Raw genomic sequence first — 19415 nt, forward strand, 5'->3', positions numbered from 1 at the left:
CTCAGGTTTATAGTTTTCAAAAGTCATTCCTTGATGAATGTTCAAAGAAACGAAAAGCCTCAGTGGAAGGAATTTGTGCATCTTTATTTCCAAAGAGAGTAAGGTTTTAAGTGTGTGGGGAAAAAGTCCACCCTGGACTTCACAAAGCAGGAGTAGTTGTGTAGGGCTCCGTTCAGTATTCCTCAATGATGTCCTTGTTTTGAATGTTAAGTCACCATTTGGTGTGATGTTTTAATAATTTTTTTTCTTGTAATTTCCCCATGGGACTCAAGGCCTCTCTGGTGTCAGGTAGGGTGATACTTCCAAGAAGGCATTCACAGGCTATATGTATATGTTTCTGGAACAACATTTCTTCCTTGCTGTCTGCAGCCTTTTTACTTTGTTTCTAGCCTGCATAATTTCTACTTGTGTATTTATCCCATGTTTGGATCTTAACAGTCCTTCCCTCATAGGAGATTGGGGCTTTTCATGGCAATTGTAGTCTGTACAGCTGTCACACCCTGTTGCAGGTGATACTCCTCAGTGAGCATTCATCCCTTGAAAGAGAAAATGGAATTGTTTAGAGCAAATGCAATTTCATGTGTTAACCTAAGTAGTTCTAGTTATTGGGGAATACGGGAGGGAGTAGATGCCGAACATGGAGTTACCATGCTAGAGAGGGCTTTTCTCTGTGTCTGTTTCTGCAGCCTGGTACAGTAGTGTAACACTGAAAATAGGAAAGTGGTGCTGTGAACAGCACAGGCTATTCCAGAGGCTGTGACTTTGCTCAGCACTGGTTTTCTGTTACTGTTTAATTCGGTGAAAGCCATGGTGAAGATCAATGGACTTCTAAGATGCCTGGAGTTTAATTATGCATTTTTGTCATGTTACATTAACTGGGAAACCCACACAGGTTATCTAATTTTCCTTGATTCTGTGTTGAAAAGGGAAAAACAATTGTGTACCCATATTTTCTTGAAGGAAATTAAGGCATTCTTCTGTAGTATAAAGTCTGTTAGCTCCTTTGGGAAGATGGTGAAAATTCTGGATGTAGACTAATAGTGCTGGGAAAAGCAGTGGAGGTCTTGAAATTTTCATGTTTTTCTTACAACAGCAGTTGCTGCAGACCAAATATCACTAGAAAAATTGGAGAGGTGCTAGATGAGAAAATAGTATTGCATGGAGGATAGCATAGGAATCTGTGGTTCAAAAGAGTGTTTTTATTTAACATAGCATGATTAGTTTTTACAGGGGGAAAAAAACAGCATTTGCATGAATCTAATCAGGTTTCACTCAAGTGGACACGGCTCAGTGCAGACTGATAGAAGGTAGCAATGCCATTGAGCTGTGTTTCACAGAGTCTGTGTTTTGCAGAGCAGATTGGCATTTGGGTTTTCTGTTGGAGCTGAATTGAAACTGGGGTTTGTGTAATGACTTGCTTTGACCTTGGGAAGAGTTTCACACCCTCTTTTCAATTTAAGATCACACTTATGCTGACTGCAGGATGGCAGAATGATTCCTGAGGACATATGCTGTATATGTCTTGTTTTTCATTTGTAGTCTGCTTTGAGACTGCAAGAAACCATTATGATCCTCCAGTCTGTAAGAGAATTTGCACACAGTAATTAGGGCTGTTAGCCTCAAAACTTATGGATGATTTACTGAATATGTTTCTGAGAGATAGCAAGGCTTTATTCATACATTGTAGTAGATGAAGTCTATGGTATCAGTTGGTATCTTATTCCAGATTATATTTGTTCTCCCTCTTAAACCACTTTGCCTTTTATTGCTGTGCTGAACACTGATTTCTAGCCACTGAATCCACTCATGCCTGCTTTTTGTTGTGTTGCTGAGAGATCTGCTGTTTAGGTAATTGTGGGCTGTGGGCAAAGGCCTTCTTTCCCTTCAATAAGTTGAGCCGGTTGAGCTCCATTAGGACTACTTTTTATTATTATTGTTTGTATGACTACAGCACCTGACTGCCTAAGGCTCTGCTTACATTAAGTGCTAAGCCTGGGCTTGAGCTCTGGGCTTTGGCAGCAAGCCTGCTGCACTGCTGCTGTTGAGATTGGAGCCCAACTGTGGCGTTCTCCTTTCTGTTCATGTGAGACGGAGTCCAAGATCAGCTGCACAGCAGGTCTGGTAGTGCTGCCGTCCAGGTAGTCCTGGAAATCTGCCTTCCAGGAATAGGAGTGACAAGGAGACAGCCATTGTTTCTGAAGTTCTGCCTGTGAAGAAGGAATCTGTTCGTGCAGTTGAGCCAGGGAAGAATTTCGCTTGCCAGGCTCACCCTCCATGAACTGGTGAATTCAGGGCCTGGGTTACAGGGTGCTCCCCTGAGCTTCAGCAGTAATGGTTCTCGTGAGTGACAGTGCATGCTTTCTGGATGCCTTTAGATGTGGGAAAAACAGTCTCTTCTGTGGCATGCTTAGAATCTGGACATCAATGCAGGAGATGACTCCTGACCTCAGACAAAGGAGAGAGCCTAGCAAGAAAGGGTAGTATGTGTCAGTCTGGTACCCCAGCATACTGATAGCTTTATAGTTGTCAGTTTTCTCTAAGTGTAAGGGTAACAGATTTCTTTTATTAAAAAGATAGTAGAGCCTAAAGCCACACCCTTTAGAAGATACAAATAAGTGATAGAGCTGGCATCCTTTATTGATGTAAAGTGAGTGGACGGGATAGACTATTAAAAGGAGAGTAAACAACTTGTGCTTGATGTGACAGAAAATGAAACCAGTGAAGATGGTGATGTGGTTGGAGGAGGAAGCTGGGAAAATGATTTTTGGAGTATTGTGTAAGTAGGATGAAAGTGCATTAGCTGGAGCCAAAGAAAAAGGTGGATCGCAAAGCTTATGTTCCAGACTAGGAGTTTTACAGTTCAGTAAGTGTCATAATACCAATGTCCTTTGAAAACATTCTTAATAAGCTTATGAACTTGTGTTCATCTCTAAACTTCTGCTTTTGGTTGCTGATAACTGTAAATTACCCCTTTCCACCCCACATGTCAGTTTGAGCAATAGGTAACGAGACTTCCTCCTGGGAGGAGACAGGATGCCTTCTGGGCTTGAATATCTTTCCTGTTCCTAGCTTATATGTATGTAAATTATGAAATATTGATTTTGGATAGTAGTTCTTGAGATACAAAGATAACCTAAAATGGTGTTTTTGTTGTATGATCCCATCTGATACAATACATAGAATGAGCCATATGATGGGACCGGGGTTAAGTCTCCTCCCCAGCTTCTGGCATCTTTCTTGCAGCTTTCTTTGAGAAGATAAACAGTGATGCTGACAGGTTACGTATGTGGAGGCATTCACACTGCCTTAAGATATCCTCACCTGATGAATTCAGGGCTGTCCAAGAAATTAGAAGAGACTCCCTTGGCTCCCACATAAGACCTTTCTGGTTTTGGTTTTGTTTTTTTTTAAGAAGAAAAAAGAAGCCTCTTTCACATTACACACTGACTTTCAAAAAAAAAAAAAAGTTTCTTCCATCTTTTAGTGAGGAGAGGTTGCTGCTGGATTTCAGATTGAGGGACATCCTGTGCCTCCACTGCCCTCTATCATTATAAGAGTTATGAAGGTGTTGGTCTACAGCAAACTTGCTGCTGCAGGGTGAGTGCATAGTAGGTAAATGCTTCATTCTGCTAACAAAGTACTAAATCATGATTTTCTCCTGGATCTTGCTATCAAGGACATTACAAAAGCAGAGTGGGAATTCCCAGCCAAAGGCAGCCATTTCAGTTGGTAGCTAACAAGATCCTACCGACATCAAAAAATAAATGAGGTTCCCTGCTCCAGTTACAGCAGCAGTCATAGAGCTTCAAAGAGGTCACAGGTGTAGAAACTGGAGGACTTTTAATGGAGACTGAGATAAAAAGGGATTCTCTAAAGCCTTGGATGTAAGTTTCTGATCTGAAGAGTGGTGAGTAATGCAATTGCTAGGAGGTAACTTTGACTTTGCCTGGAGCATGCTAACAAGCAATCAAAACGCTTGCCCACAGCCAAACTGTTCTTTCCCTTTTCACTCTTTAGAATAATAAAAGCATTACACACAAACCCCACTGTTAATACAACATGTGGGTGAAGTTCCAGGCTATTGTGTGTAAAACTCAGTCTTCATTCCAGCAGTAATTATAACTTGTTCCTCTCTCCCTTGTTGTATGGTGACACTGCAGGAAGTGATGCAAAGTTCTCTGTGCATGTGTTAATTTAGGCTGAGTGTAGGAACAGAGTCCATCTAATCTCAATTTTTTTTCTTTTCCTGTCAAAGTCTCAGCCATAATACTGTGCAATTGGAAACTTTTAGCGTTTAACTTAAATATTTTGCCTGTCTTCAGTTCTGTGAGGACCTGATTCTACTGCTTGTGGATATTTTGCTGCTTTTCTGTTTATAATGCAATCTGACATTTGTTTTCCTCTTTCTCTTGAGGCTATTTTGTTCAAATTAGACATTTCCTTGCAACACATGTTTTCTCATTTTCTAGACTACAGTTTTTGAGGCCATCAGCAGTTTAAGCTACGAGGTCCTGCCCTTGTCTATACTTGATAGAAAAAGCATAGTGAATACCACTAAAAATTCATCTTCTGATGCCAGCTGTCTGTGGTAACCTTCCTATCTCCTGTTTGAACAGAAGGGATCCAGCAATTATTGCTGAATATAAAAGAGTTTTTAGCGTTGCCTTTGTATGCAGGGTGTGAGAAAGTCCAAGGCTTTTTATTTATGCTGGTATATGACACCATATAATTGCATCCATCTTTTGATCTGTGGTATGAATTAGTTTCATTGAAAACATGTTTTCTATTTTTAAATCGGTTGTCTTGAACTGAGTTCTTGAAACATTCTGCTTTTTGGTCTTGTTTTTGTGTAGTTTTTCCATATTGTGCTGGGTTTAATATAATTGTTGACATGTTGGTTTTGAGGTCTTTACTTTTTTTTTTCTCTATTTTGTATAAATCTCTTGATGTTTTGTGTTACAGTCTTGTATTTATCCAGATTAAGTATGTAAGTTATTTCATAATATCTGAGCATTTCATAGTTCGTAAATGTTTGACGGTGAAGTGCTATTAGCCAGTGTTAGAAAGGGAGAGCAGAGGTTTCGAGGCCTTAAATGCCATGTTTCCTTACTTGACTTAACACTCTGTGTTCAGTGATGGCTAGAATGGAAGCCCATGGCTCCATCTATGGTCAGGGAAAGAGAAACATCTCCTTGAAACTCAGATCATAGGTGGGATGATCTTTGCAGGACCTCATTTTTCTCTAAGGATCGACACCTGAGTCTGAATTCTGAATCTGAGGTTAAATGGGATTACTGAGGCCCAAGTGACTCTTCTCTTTGTCTTTTCATGGCTCTTGTGCTCCTCAAAAAATATGTAAGCTGTGCTACCAGCAAGTTAGGGTTGCGGTCCCTATGCCTGTGTAGCTCTGCAATGTTTTCTGGAGTTGCCCAATCCAAAGTCATTTGCTGTTTTCTTTTATTATGCTTTTTGATATTTTCACCTGGTCTGTACAGCAGTTTCTGTGGTAGAGCCTTGGTCTGTGACGAGGGTTCCTCTGTGTCATAACAGTAGTAAACAAAATGGCGTATATCAAATTTGGCAGAGGAGGAAAATGCCAGAAATTCCAAGTGTTTTTTTCATGCCTCATCCATTAGATGGTCCTCCTTGTTAAGACCCTTGCCTTGTCCTTCCTGTGGTTGTAATGGGTGGTGAGAGTGCATTTGTGCATGCGTTTTTCTTCCTTTGCAGTGGTTCTGCTTGGGGTGTGTGCTTGCTGGGTTTTTTTAATCAGTTCATGTTGATTCTTATCGTCTGTTTGTATAATAGTTTGGGGTTGATGTAATCATTGTTACATGTATTTCATTAAGAGATGTATGTGTGTGTGTACTTAGGTGTTTGCATAATTCATGAAGTCAAGTATGTTCACATACCCCTTGTTAGCACATGAGTGCATGTAGTAAGTACGTACTTCTCTTCTTTGTATCAGTGGCTCAACTGGGAAAGGTGCACTGTATTTATTTGGCATGTATATATGTAAAAAACCCACAAGCTCTACCATTTATTTTCTTTCTTCTACACCCACCCTAAAAACGCAAAGAAAAACACACACTTCTGCTAGGGTTCTAGGATAGTTTATTTTTTCATTCAGCCATTAGTTTATTCGTTCAGGAGTTGTACACTGGAAAAAAAAGTGCATCCATTAGACAGTGAGGGCTTTATTTATGAGGGGGGTGGTGTTTCAAAGGGGAGGTTGTCAAGTCCCAAAAGAGCCTTTCATGGTGTATTCTCAGCGTGCTTCTGAGGCCACTGCTCTGCTCATCAGGAGGAGAGGCAGAAATGTGGGCTTTACAGAGCAACTGTGTGTTTCACTGGTCCCTGCGCTCACTGACGTTTATTTACATATTGGGAGAGTAAATGGGTAGAACAGATGGCAACCAGACATTTGGTGGTTCTGTTCCCGTATGCTCCTCAGGGGTCTTGCATTCAGTTTTTGCAAAAAGCTTGTCCTATAGTGAGGAGAAAAAACCCAGGAGCCTGTTCACAACTATGGAATGCTTGTTGGGTTTTTGCTATAGTGACAGATTAAAGCATTTAGTAAAATATGAAATAATTACAAGGTTTGTTTTACAAGTCCAGATACTTGTTGCTTATCCTAAGTCCATTGGTGTGTATGTCTCGCTCTTTTTATTATTATTTCTTATTTTCACCACTGGAATGAATACATTTAGACTTGAAGCTGGCGATCTCTTCCTTCTACAAACTGAGCTTGAAAAGCAGGGCTCTATTTATATGGGTCTTGGATACATTTTGGCCTTTTCTGCAAATATTGTAACACATTCGTGCTCTTGTAAAAACAGAATATGAGAAAATTTGCACGGTTTTCCAGGGTATTTAATATGTGTTTCTTCATTATTTACAGTTCTGAAGTCGGAGATTTACTTCTGTACCAAGTTGCGTTTTTTTCTTACTTTCTTTGTACGCACTGGAATGTTGGAGCAGCACTGCTCTAGAGTGCTGGGCAACTTGCTTTAGTGGTTTGGGTTGGGTTTTTTTTTCCAATGTGTGCAGTGTTGTTTGTTTTAGAGAAGTGATAATTAAAGCACTTCTCTTGGGCAAAACCATAATATAAAATACACGTTTTGAAAATGTTAAAAGGGGGTGATGCAAGTCAGGTTTTGAATGTGTAAAACTCTCAACCTCCACATTGTTCCTTCCTGTAAAACAGCCAGGTGTTTCTCAGTAAAGTGGGGAGAAATCAAATGAAAATTGAAGAGCTTGACCTTTTGCACAGCATGCCAAATCAGCAGCTCTAGCAGTTTGTGACATGATGAATTCCAATGATGAATTCCAACTTATTTGTAAACGCATGAAGCTGCCTAGTATTTGTAGGAGAACCTGTCAAATAATGTAAATACCAGACCTCAGTTAGTCTCACCTACAATGTGGAATCTCCTAGTATTAGATAAAGTCTGTAAAATAAACCTTTCTATAATAAACCTTTTTCTGTAATAAAAGGTCAATGCAGAGCTAGTTGGGTTTGAACCAAGATAGTTTACAAAAGTAAAAGCAGAATTACCGATCCTCCATGAGCTGATCAACTCAGATTTTACCAAGTATTTTGTAGTGCCCTTCTTATATTAAAAACTAGGAAACTTCTTCTTTTAAAAACTAGGAAGCCATGTCATGCTCTGCAAGGAGACTTACCATACAGTAAATGGTAGCACAGAAAGTGAAAATGGTAAATGTCAAAAAAGAAACACTATCTTCCTGAGATGTGTTTAGAAGGTTGATCATCAAAAAAAAAAAAAAAAGTGGAAACTTGATACTTTTCTGTGGGCCATGCTGCACAGATATTATGTTAGGATCAGTTTAAATGAAGATAATTGCTGAACTAGTATATTTTTGACCGTATATTCCACAACGCATGTGAAATACAGAAAATTGTTTCTAAGTTTTTTTGGTTTTTTGTTTTTTTAGCCAGAGTATATTGATAGTGTGCATGGTTAATGAAGCTGCTACGTCTCGCTCAATATGTGACAGAGTTTCTGTGATATATGCAGCAGTTCTCTAAAATACTTTGTAAGGCACTTTGGAATCCTTTGAGATCAAAATTATACAAACCTGTTATTAAATAGGACCTAACTTCCTATTTTTTTTTTTTTTTTTATATAGGGTATTGCTGGTTTTAGGAAATGTATTTCTAAACTGAGCCCACCATCATGGTGCAATTACTGAGTAAATCACATCCTAGATAGTCTTTGCTCTTTTTTTTTCTCCCCGATAAAATAACATAGTTTAAATATCTTTTCCAGTGGTTTGTAGCCAGATGCAAAGTCAGCTAAAAAAGATTTCTTCAGAAAGATTTCTTTTCTACATAATTATGTAAATAAAAGTAGCTGTTGTAAATACTGCAGAATTTCATGCCAATCTTGAAAGCCGTGGCTTCTGTGTCCTGGTTCCTTCCCTCAGGAGCAGATGATGGCACTTTAGATGCTCACATATTCTTTATGGTCCAGAGCTGGATCAAGTGTGAACCAAATAACTAATTCAGTAACACCAGGACTTGAGAAAATGAACTGGTAAAAATAGTAACTATTTTTGGCAGAGTATGGCAGACCCTGTGTTTAAAGTAAAAAGGGGGAAAAAAAAAAAAGATATGGGTGTGTTTGTTGTTGAGTCCTCAAATGCTAATCCATATGTGGTCACTTGTATCTCTGAAGGTTTTTCTTCTTCTTTGACAGACTGATGTCTTGGTGTTGAGCTGCGATCTGATCACAGATGTTGATTTATATGAAGTTGTGGATCTCTTTCGGACGCATGATGCTACTCTTTCCATGTTGATGAAGAAAACTCATGAACCCACAGAAGTGGTACCAGGACAGAAAGGGAAAAAAAAGCCAGGTATGTAGATAGGAACATATATTTATTAATAAATGACAGAGAAACCACTGGTATGTATGATATGTTTAGTTATCAATCCCAAAGTAAAAGAAATAAAAGAGGTACAGATACCTTCTTTTTCCTCAGATTGCCTGGTTGGGGGTGTGACTTGTTTTTTTCCAGCTCAGAATTAAGTATTAGACTCATGTAATCTTGTAGGCTCTGATCCAAAGCTCACAAGAGTTAAGGGAAAAGCTCCAGGTGACTTCAGTGAGTTTTGGATCAAACTCTAAATTTTTGTTACATATGAACATTAAAACCGTTAGGTTTTTCAAAAGCACTAAGCATCAGCCAAATTATAGCTGGGAATTCTATCACTGACTGTAGGGACCAGCATTAGGTGGGTGACAACTGCCTCTAGAAATTCTCCCCTCTCATGGTATGTACTGAATTACTCTTCTGAGATCACATCCAGAAGCCTTTTGCTAGGCAAAACTCCCACTGATTTCAAGGACTTGGTTAGATGCTTATCTTGTCCCTCTTACCATAATATCTTAGTTAGTGCCTTGTAATCTTTAATGTATCTATTCTCACAACACTGCTGTAAGGCAGGGCAGGGCTATTATCCCCATTTTACTTATATGCTAAAAGTACTAAATACCATACAGTTGTTCCCATACCATACCTCTCATTTTCTTTTAATGATATCTGTTAAATTGCTGAGGCTTGATTATTGCCAGTTTAGTGGGTCCTGGTCCATGATTAAAGCTCAGAGGCATTACAGTAATATGAATAAGAAAGCATAGCTTCAAACTGTTTGAGAGGAGTGAAATGGAAGCCAACAGTTGGACTATGTGTGTGTCTGAAAGTGGAGAAAATGTGTTTTTAAAATGTGCTTAGACTCTGCATAAAAAGATTTTCTGGAGCAAAAAGTAAGGTTAGTAGGGCTGAAGGCATTTAGGAGTTGGACTTTCAAGCAGCTCTAAACTCCCCTGTTTTTGAAAAGGCAATCTAAGTGATAATGGAACATAAAACATTGACAAGAGCAGTACTACAGCCACGGAGTTGAGTATTCAGGAGTTATAAACTAATGGGTCTGTGGTTAAACATCATAGCGCTGCCCAGTAAGTGAGCTCTGAGCACACAGGGTAGGGGTGAGGTGGTCTATGAGGATAAACAAGATCATCTGAAGATTCTTTGCAAATGTAAACACGTCAGGATGCACATGCATTCTTAATTTGCTTATTTTTTAATGTCTGTGTGCTTGACTTTGTAGCAGAACTCTTTCTACATCACTTGTTAAAATTTGTGTATGATTTCTCAGATCTGTAGAAAACCAAACTTGAAAACATTACAGTTCCATTATGTGGAAGTGTTTTGATACCCACAGTGTTTTTCTGTGGGCCTGGATGCTAAGGTCTCCTACTCAGAACTACTCTACTTGAGCTATCATGGATAGCACTAGTAAGTTGATTTCTATGAACTGCCTCAGATGAGACATGAACCCTACCAGATCTTTTTCAGTGATTTACTAAAATCAGGGGATTGCTGAGGCAGGAATTTTGGGGGGTGCTTCAGGTTCTGGAGAGGGACAGTAGATTTTAGGGAGCACCAGACCTCCTGACTTCCATTCCTACTAGAGTGATTGCTCCCTACTCTGTCAACATCATCCTGGCTCACCCCTTTCTCTTTTCCCATGCTGGCTTCTTGCCACCTCCAACCTCCATTCTTATTTTCTTTGCCAAGTCTTCTCCTTCAAGGATCATTGTCAAGAGTCCAGCCTCTCTTTCTCTTACTTTATTCTTTTCTTTCACTACCAGTCCCATCCCCCGTTCCAGTTCTGACTTCTCATCTCAACCTACTTCATTTATCTGCCCATAGTCACCTTTTTTTATTTTCTCCTGATTCCTATCTCTGTGGTCCAGTGTCCTTTCACAGACAGTCCCAATTACCACCAGTTTTCAGAGACTGTTTTCTTTCCCTTCCAGCCTGTCTTGCAGAATCCTCATTTTTATGCTTTTCCCCCTCACCCTTGTGAGCTTATGAGTTTTATTTCCTTCTAAAAAACAGGTTGCAAAACCACAACAGATGAAGCTCTTTCCCCTGGAGCAGTCATCACAGCATGGCTGTGGAGGCTCATGGCTTGTGTGCTTTGCTTGTACCACCTGATGGTACAAAAGACCTTAGACGACACCTGCTATTCGATCAGTCCTAGGAGCTGAAGAACTGAAACAACCTTTCCTTAAGAATAAAATATGCAGAAATTTTTGCAGCAAAAAGTAGAAGTCTTGAAAGAGCATATGAAACTGCAGTTTTTCAAACATTTAAAATGGAGTCTGATGGCAAAAAGTACATTCCTGATACATAGGCCAGCAGCACTTACTGAATGTTGTGCGTCTTCTCTGAAGAACTGGAATGCCAGAGCTTTTCAAGGGAAGGGCCACCTAGCCATTTAAGCTTAGGCTAAACACTTTATTTCTGTAGCCTTAGAAGTAGCTGAACTGGTTTTGCTCTAGTTTTCCAAATGTTCCTCTTAAGACAGGTACCTGGCACTGAAAATTTCATCCCAAACAGTTAAAATTTGCTGAAGCTTATAAACATCTGAAGACAAGATATTAACATGAATGTATTGGGTAGTTTTTCATAGTATGTGGCACTATTAGCTCCTTCTCTAAACACATAATGTTTCTATGTACTTGCACTGTACTGTTCAAGTGTTAGTATGAGAAAATGGATCCTTAGTCATGACAAGCCACTAGACATATTTGCAGATTTGTTGTTTCACTGTTCCTACAAATTCATCCATTTTTTGAGGAACAACAAGACTTCTGTTTTGTATATGTCATGGAATCTGATACAGAGTTGTTGCTTTTGGGATATTAATGAACATTCAAGAGGAACAGTTTTTAAATTAGTATGAATTGCAGTGTTAAGCAGCTATAAATTCATACTGATGGTTTCCTGACATGCTTGACATAACTCAACTGCAAGCTACAGAGTAAAGTTAATTGGCTTTTATATCTAGGGGGTCAATATTGACAGTAATAATCTCACTGGCTTTTTAAATTGATCAAGAGGCATGTCAATTAAAAAAATCAAAACAAACAAACAAAACAAACCCCCCACAAAACCCAGAGTGCTAGTGAATGGTAGTAACCCAAATAAACAGAGTGTCAGGAATTCAGACACCCAGAATGAAGATGTGTGCTTAAAGATGACTTGCCATTGGATTGAATGGAAAAGTGTCTGAACTTTCTGTGTATAAAGAAAGGCAGAAAAGATGGGAATGGTGACTCTTTCCTGCTTGTTTTTCTTGTCTTGAAAGCAGCAGGCATGTCATCACTGGTATTCCCTGTGTTTGCCAGAAGACCTCTTGGTGGTCTTGCAGGCTGCATCGTGTGAATTCTCTCCCTTTAATTGAAAGGGTGGGGATACTGAATCTTTAACAAAGGTGTCTTTTTCCCAAGTGTCAATTAATTATGTTTGATTAAAAAAATTTTAGAAAATCTGACTGAAAATTATTTCTTCTCCTCGCTGAATTGCTCAACTTCCATTCTCTTGTAATGTCATGATTTCTTTATGTCATTAAAGTCCTTAAAATTGATGGGGATCTAATTTCTAAGGTAATTAATAAATTGCAGTAGTTGTGTCAAATCATTATTTATCTATCATGAGGAGACAAAACACATCCTGCATTTCATTTTTAGTCTTTAAACAATTTTTTAGCTACCATCACTGCAGCTTTACCATTTTTCTCATACTTTCCTTGCAGGGATATTGTAAACTAGTTATGTATTCATTCTTCCATTTATTTTTACTCACTAACTAATGCCAGCGTTATTTGAAACAACACTCTTGTATCTCTAGGTAATTTATTTTAGTAATATGTTCTGTCTTTTCTAAATTACAAAAGTGATGATATTTATTGCCAGTGTACAGGGAAAAACCTGACCTGTCATCTGCTACCAAAAAAAATATAGCACGCTCACATGGTTTCACTGTCCATTTCTTCACCTACCCACAAAAGCAAGAGAAACTGGTTTGGTGTCAGTCATGTACCTGGTCCTGTTTTCATCAAGTTTTCTTTTTCCCTTTTTTTTTTGCTGCCTAGAGCTTTGCTATAGCAATGTAGTATGTTACTGTAACAATGGTCAGGAGATGGGCAGCCATGACCTGAACTTTGAGAAGTGTTCGTACCTTGACAGAGGAAAAATCAATCTCGGTTGTGTTTCTAGGCTGTCATGAGACCCCAGTTAGGTGGCAGTGGCGATGGGTGATTAGCCCCTACTCTCAAACTTCGTCACCCTCCTTAGCATGAGAATCAGCACTGCTTTCAAGTCTTCTGAGTTTTTACAGCAAGGGAGCTTTTATCCTAATTGTACTTAATTTGTCATAGTGTTACATGTTCACGTCTATTTTTATACTTCTTTGCTATATGATTAATTTCTGAGAAGGGATGGGGGGATTTCTGAAGAGGGTATGCTTGCTTGATCACTTGGATCAAAGTCTGCCAATAGAACTTTCAACAGCTATGTGGATTTGACTCTATTTTGATAGTCGTTATTGCTATGGTAACTGAAGGAACTGGTAAAAGTAAAATAAGGGATGGGGCTGAACTAGGGAAAATGGAGTTTAAAATAGTTTGGCTGAGAAAAGATCTTAGAGAATTAACTACTTATAGAACATGCTGCTACTTCAGTGTGGTTAAAGACTTAGGAGCTTGAATATTTGTCAATTTGGCCCAAAATAATAGTATTTAGTGGGAGAAAAGAGGTTTTTGTTAAAACTGTACCATGGCATTCTTGTATAGCCTGTGTTCCTGTGCAGATCAGTATATGGTTGCTATCAGTGTGATGGCTTTTACTACAAAGTGAAAGTTAGAATAAGCTACATTCAGATGTTGTGGAAAACTGTTCAAAAACAAATGCTTTACATTTTGGTAGACCAAAGTCACCACTGATGCACAGTCACCAACTGCAGATGGGAATTGCCACAATAATATATGTGACTATTAGGTATTCTCTCAGTTGGCAGTTTTATAAATAAGTATTTAAACCAAGTTAACCTACCGAGAAACATCAGTGGTAAGAGTCTTAGAATCTATACTTTTATGTGTTTTCTGTATGTGATTTAGGTTTTCTATTGCTATCAGTATTTATCTGAAATAGTAGATCAGTTGCAAAGTAGTTATGTCTTAACTGAAATCATAATCCTCTCCAGACCAGCTAATTCTAATGTGGAGTAATTTATGATGAGGAAGAAGCAGCTGGATTTTGAAGAACTCTGTTTGCCTTAGGTTTGTTGTGTAAATTCATGTAGAAGGTTTTTTGAAGGGGAAAAAAAAAAAAGAGAAAAGAGAGAAGTAAAGCACAGCTCAAGATGAAGTGTTGCACGTCAGGACCTGTAGTTGACATCTTCATAAAAAGGATGCAAAAACCTTGCAGGGCCAATGTTTTGAATGTAATTATATGTATCAGCTACACTGACTGAAAAGTTGATAAATATTGTGGATAACTTTTGCAAATTCATTGATTTGCTGGGTTAGTCTGAAACCTAGTATTTCATATTTTGGGGGTGGTTGGTGGTCCCATTTGTCTTTCCAGCCTGCATTAAGACAGGGTTATATAATGATTGTGTTTGATTTTTCTACTTCAGTGGAGCAGCGTGACTTCATTGGAGTGGATGACACAGGAAAAAGATTGCTCTTCATGGCTAATGAAGCTGACTTGGATGAAGAACTTGTCATTAAAAGATCCATCCTTCAGAAGTAAGCTTATGAGTCCTTGTAATGGAAGCTGAACTTGAGATGGGGAAAACCAACTGTAGACTAGAAGTGATGGTTAAAGACAAAGTAGGATGAGAAGGGAAGAGGAAAAGCAGCTTTTGCAATATTCAGGGAGCAGTATTTTATTATTCATTACATCATTGCAACCAGTCGATAGGCTTGTCTGATACCTTCATTGTGAAAAATTCTGGGGAAGGTAAAGCAGTGGGTGAAAAGGTAACTCTCCTTGAAATTAAGCCAGTGTCACTATAGTTCAGATACAGTTTGGAATCAGAGATTCAGAAGTGTGGTAGACCTATATGTCTGTAAAGGAAATGCTAATCTCATTGGCTGTGTCCCAAATGTTTTTACAGAGTATCTGAGAGAGGCTCTTAGGATTTCATGAAACTCCGCTGCATATAAGGCACAAAACCTCAGCTGTCTTTCCAGGCCCAAAAAGATTAATTAGAGAATCTCTGTTATATCCACCATTGCACTGTACTGGGAACTTGGATGAATTTGTTAAATACACCAGGCTAGCTGAGCTTCCTGCACAGTGTAATTCATATCCATTAGTAGAAGAAGGACAGATGGTGTGTTGCTCTTTATGCTCTTCCATACAGTGAATTTAGTCTTCTCAGACACACATTGTCTGCCCTGTTCAGTGGAAAGCTCTGCTGGCTCCTTGAGAGGCCAGTCTGTCCCAAGCTGACAGTCAGACTTTCACTTCTGTGAGATTAGACACCTTTGGGGCAGCCATCTGAGAGCTGGGAAGTTCATCCATGTGGACCTTACAAGTCAAGGATGCGGACATTTGGGGTTTGCTCTCAGATAAATCTCTTCTGTGAAAATGATTCTGGTGTATGCTGTAGGGCACAGCTAGGTGTAATCTTTCCCTGAACATCCTGCTATCAGATGCGAGGGACGGACGTGCTGTGTGCCCATGGAAAGATGACCCCCTTCTGCCCAAGTTGAAAGATTACCCTAGAAGGAGGGTGGTCAAGAGTGAGCCGTCTTAACTGCTATGATGGAAAGAGCCTGTCCCAGCATGTCCCTACTTGCTCTCTTCTGTTTTTTTTCCCGGACATGGCAGGGACTAAGCTGCAGGCAAGCCTACTATACATACACAGCAGCTGATCTGCGTAGTGTAGGAAATTCAGCACTGTTGCATTCTGTGCTTTTGTGCAAAGACTAATAGATCTATTTTGGGCTAGGGAGGAATATTTATCTACTGTTAGTGATGGGCTTGTGTCTGTGGCTTTCTCCTAGCTCTAGTGGGTGGCTATGATATAATGACTTAAAAATTGCTGTAACGTGTGATCTTAGTTGACCTCTGATTTTACAGGTTCATCTAACCAGAGGATTTTCATTCCTGTTACCCTATGGCTAAGTTAATCAAATCAGGCTTTATCCTGCAGGCCACACTTTGCCTTCAGGAGCACCTGTTCAGCATTGTCTTCAGCAGATCTTCTTGAGCATTACTGTTTGGGATTTAGTAAATGTAGTGATGGGATAAAAATCTGTATGTCTCCTTTTTTACATTTCCATATGCATAGCTATGAAAGTTAATATAAAGTGTTAGCCACCTTCCAAGTAAAACCCATAGACAATAGGATACGCTAGGAGCACAAAGAGAAGACCTAACTGTTAAAAAGAAGAAAAAAAAAAAAAGAAAAATAAAAAAGTGCTTTGAAGAATCAGGCAGAAGCATTGGGCCAGTATCCACCTGGGTAAGCCTCTGACATCTGAAACTGCCTGCTGTGGATGCTCATGTGCTCTCTCTTTTACAGCTGCCATCTTGGAGAAGCTCTGAGGGAAGCAAAACAGTATATGGAAATTGTCAAATATTTTCAAATGAGGCAATTCCAGGGTAGCAACAACTGTGGGAGCTCTAGGAAGACAAAGTGTTGGCAGCTACTGATGTTTTAACCACTGTGTTGTCTAGACCTGCTCAAGGCCTGACTTTCTCATGTGAGAAACAAAAGTGACGCTTAAATAATCTTTGAAGTCTTTTTTTTAATACATCATAGTAAAACAAGGAGGGGGAAAAAAAAAAAAGAGCAAGCCCAATCTTGTTTTATTCATGGATCACTTGAAGTGACTGACTTTCAGCTACCATGTTGGCTGTTTCTTGATCTCTGGACTTTGTTTTGATGAAATAACAGACTTTGTGGCAAGATGGGAGAATTTCCAGTACAGTCATTTGTTCCTCTGTAAAATACAATAGACATCTTGAGGGTGTTGCTTTTGTTTGTTTTGCTTTTAATGGTCCCTTTGAAGGGCTACAGTGGTCTTGTTATATGAACTCTAGAACTCCTTCAGTGCTTGTTTTGCTCTTCAGTTCCTTTTTTTATTTTCTTTTTTCTCTCCCTTTTTAAGGAGAGGGATGGAAGGAGGGACAGGGAGGGAGTGGTGAAAGGAATGGGAAGAGGGAAGATGAACTTTTCTTTAAAGCTAGGAATCTTATTACTGGTAAAAATCTAGGTCCCATACAGAAATGGTTCAAAGGACCTTTGGTTTCCCCTCCTCACAGGAGGGAAGTTGTGTTGACAAAACATCCAAAGCTGTAGAACACTAATTTAAATCCTTGAAGAAAAACCTTTTTCCTGACCTTTGCCTTCTTCCTATCATTGGATTTCACGCTCTTCACTTTCCTGCCATAAAAGAGCAGCTGGTGGGGAGGGACAGGGGAAAACACATATTTTCCTGAGTACCTGTTGAGTATTAAATATTTATTTGCTCTTGACTCAGGCATTTTGTAATAACGAAAGTGTTACAGAATGAAACATTTTAATAGGATTTCTAAGTTCGTGGTGTAACCTGTTATTCTTTTTCTCAGTTTGGTTAGGATTTCTTTTCCAGATTTGTTGTTTTGATTTGTTTTGGGGGTTTTGTGAGTTGTGGATAGCCATTTTGGTTTTGAGAATGCCTCTCCTTGTTACACCACAGGAAAGATTCTGGATTGTGCTCCTTTGCTTGCCAGAGCAGTCCTGCAAAATTGTCCAGCTGTTAAAATTGTCCCTTTTTTTTTTTTTTTTTTCTTTCCTGTACTGTTAATCACCCTGATGACAAGAGTCCCGCAGGTAGCATCCTCCCTCCAGTAAACAAGTGCAAAACAGTAACAAATACATCCATCCAGGCATGTTTTGGTGTGCATCAGGATAGGCCAGGAGACAAATTTATTGGTGGTGCCTAGAGAGACTAATGCTGCTGGGGAAAGCATTTTCAAGGAAATGATTCCCTGTTTGGGTAATGAGAGCTTATAAAAAGCCATGAACAGCCTGTGTGTGTCATTCACTTTGGCAAATAGCTGCAAGATGAGATACTAGAATGAAAGAAATACAGTTTGGGGAAGCTTTGCTGCTAGCTTAGGGCCCTTTGAAGGGAAAAAGATTATGTGCTCATCCCTGGAGCCTGCTTTTGCCGGTGACATCTCTCTGACTTGGGTCTTGGCAGGATGAAGGAGTGAGGAAATGATGAGAATTCCATGGCTGCTGCTTTTGCTTTCAGAGGGGGTAAAGGTATTTGTTTTCAAAGCACAATTACAATGGACAGGGAGCTTTTTGCTCCACCTCTGATATTTATGGTCATGCAAAGTAAGACAGTAAAAGACACCTGTTGGAGCAGGTCTAAATTTGGAGCATTTCCTTTTAAGATCTTGTGGGCCTTGTAAGGGTGAGTTCAGCCTTCGTGGGTGTTCTGTCTGCACAGGCGCAGGTGCAGGGCTTCTCCTGGAGAATATGTTAATAAATCACTGTGACAATTCCAGCTACTTATTACCTCATGTGCTTCAGACAGAAAGGAATACCTCATCTATAAATATATACAGTACTAACATTAGTAACCTTGAAGTAACAATACAGATCTGTTTTTAAGATATTTTAATAAAAAGAGGAGGGTGAGGTGGGGGAGGTTTTTTCTTCCTTTTCCCCTTGCATCATGAGAGTAGAAATGAATGGTGTAATATAATTTTAAAAGTCAGCGTTGCCAAGTGGGTAGGTAATAGGAGTTCAGGAATAGCTTTGATACACTTGATTTCCTTTCTATTGCCTTGGGATACTGCTTTTTTTTTTTTTTTTCTGCTGATAATTTGTTTTAAATAAGTGGATCATATATAAACACACTGCAACTTCCTTAGTGTTTCTGTTCTCTAAAACTGCACTCCTTAGGAAACTGGCATCTCTGAAATACTCTGCCACTCCTATGGTGTTTTTTGTTTTTTTTTTTTTTTTTTCCCTTTTAAAATTTCCTTCCATGAGAGAGGCTGAGAATAACACTGGTAGAGGTCCACTGTGTAAAGCATCCTAAACTAGGTCATGGGCAGATGTCCTCTTCCAGATCCAGTTGTGCAGGTGAAGGGGGCCACCACCTCCAGCTTGCCTCCAGCAGGATATATGGTCGAGTACTTCATAAGCCACATGTCAAAATGAGTTGCATTACTTTTAATAGATTAAACAGCAGGACTTTGATAACTTGTTTCTTTTTACTTTGTGCTTTACTTTTACTTGTGGGGAGTGGTCCCCACAAGGTGCCACTGGCAGGGAAGGCAGGGATACAATAACCCAACTCAGTAGGAAAACCATGAGGAGCAACTCAGAGCAGACCAGGGAGCAAAAACTCTGCTGGGCTCAGATGTCTACAGGATGAATATAAATGTATTAGCTTTGGTGGTGTTCCTGTGTGGGAAAAATCAGTAGTTTTCACTATTAGCAAACTTTTGTTACTAAGTTTCCTTTGCATTCAAGTGATATTTTGAGGAATGCCATGGAAAGGTGTTGACTATATCTTT

The 19415-nt window shown here is 39.3% G+C and overlaps 1 protein-coding gene across 1 annotated transcript in view; it reads left to right on the forward strand.

Moving 5' to 3' along the window:
• Positions 1 to 19415, forward strand: part of EIF2B3 (eukaryotic translation initiation factor 2B subunit gamma) — a 103640-nt gene that overhangs the window by 12395 nt on the left and 71830 nt on the right. Inside the window, exons 4-5 of the mRNA XM_074908142.1 lie at positions 8724 to 8883; positions 14518 to 14629. Of these exons, the coding sequence (XP_074764243.1) occupies positions 8724 to 8883; positions 14518 to 14629 (272 nt within the window). The remainder of the gene's footprint in view (positions 1 to 8723; positions 8884 to 14517; positions 14630 to 19415) is intronic.

This window comes from Athene noctua, chromosome 5, assembly GCF_965140245.1.
Source record: "Athene noctua chromosome 5, bAthNoc1.hap1.1, whole genome shotgun sequence".
Taxonomy (NCBI): domain Eukaryota; kingdom Metazoa; phylum Chordata; class Aves; order Strigiformes; family Strigidae; genus Athene; species Athene noctua.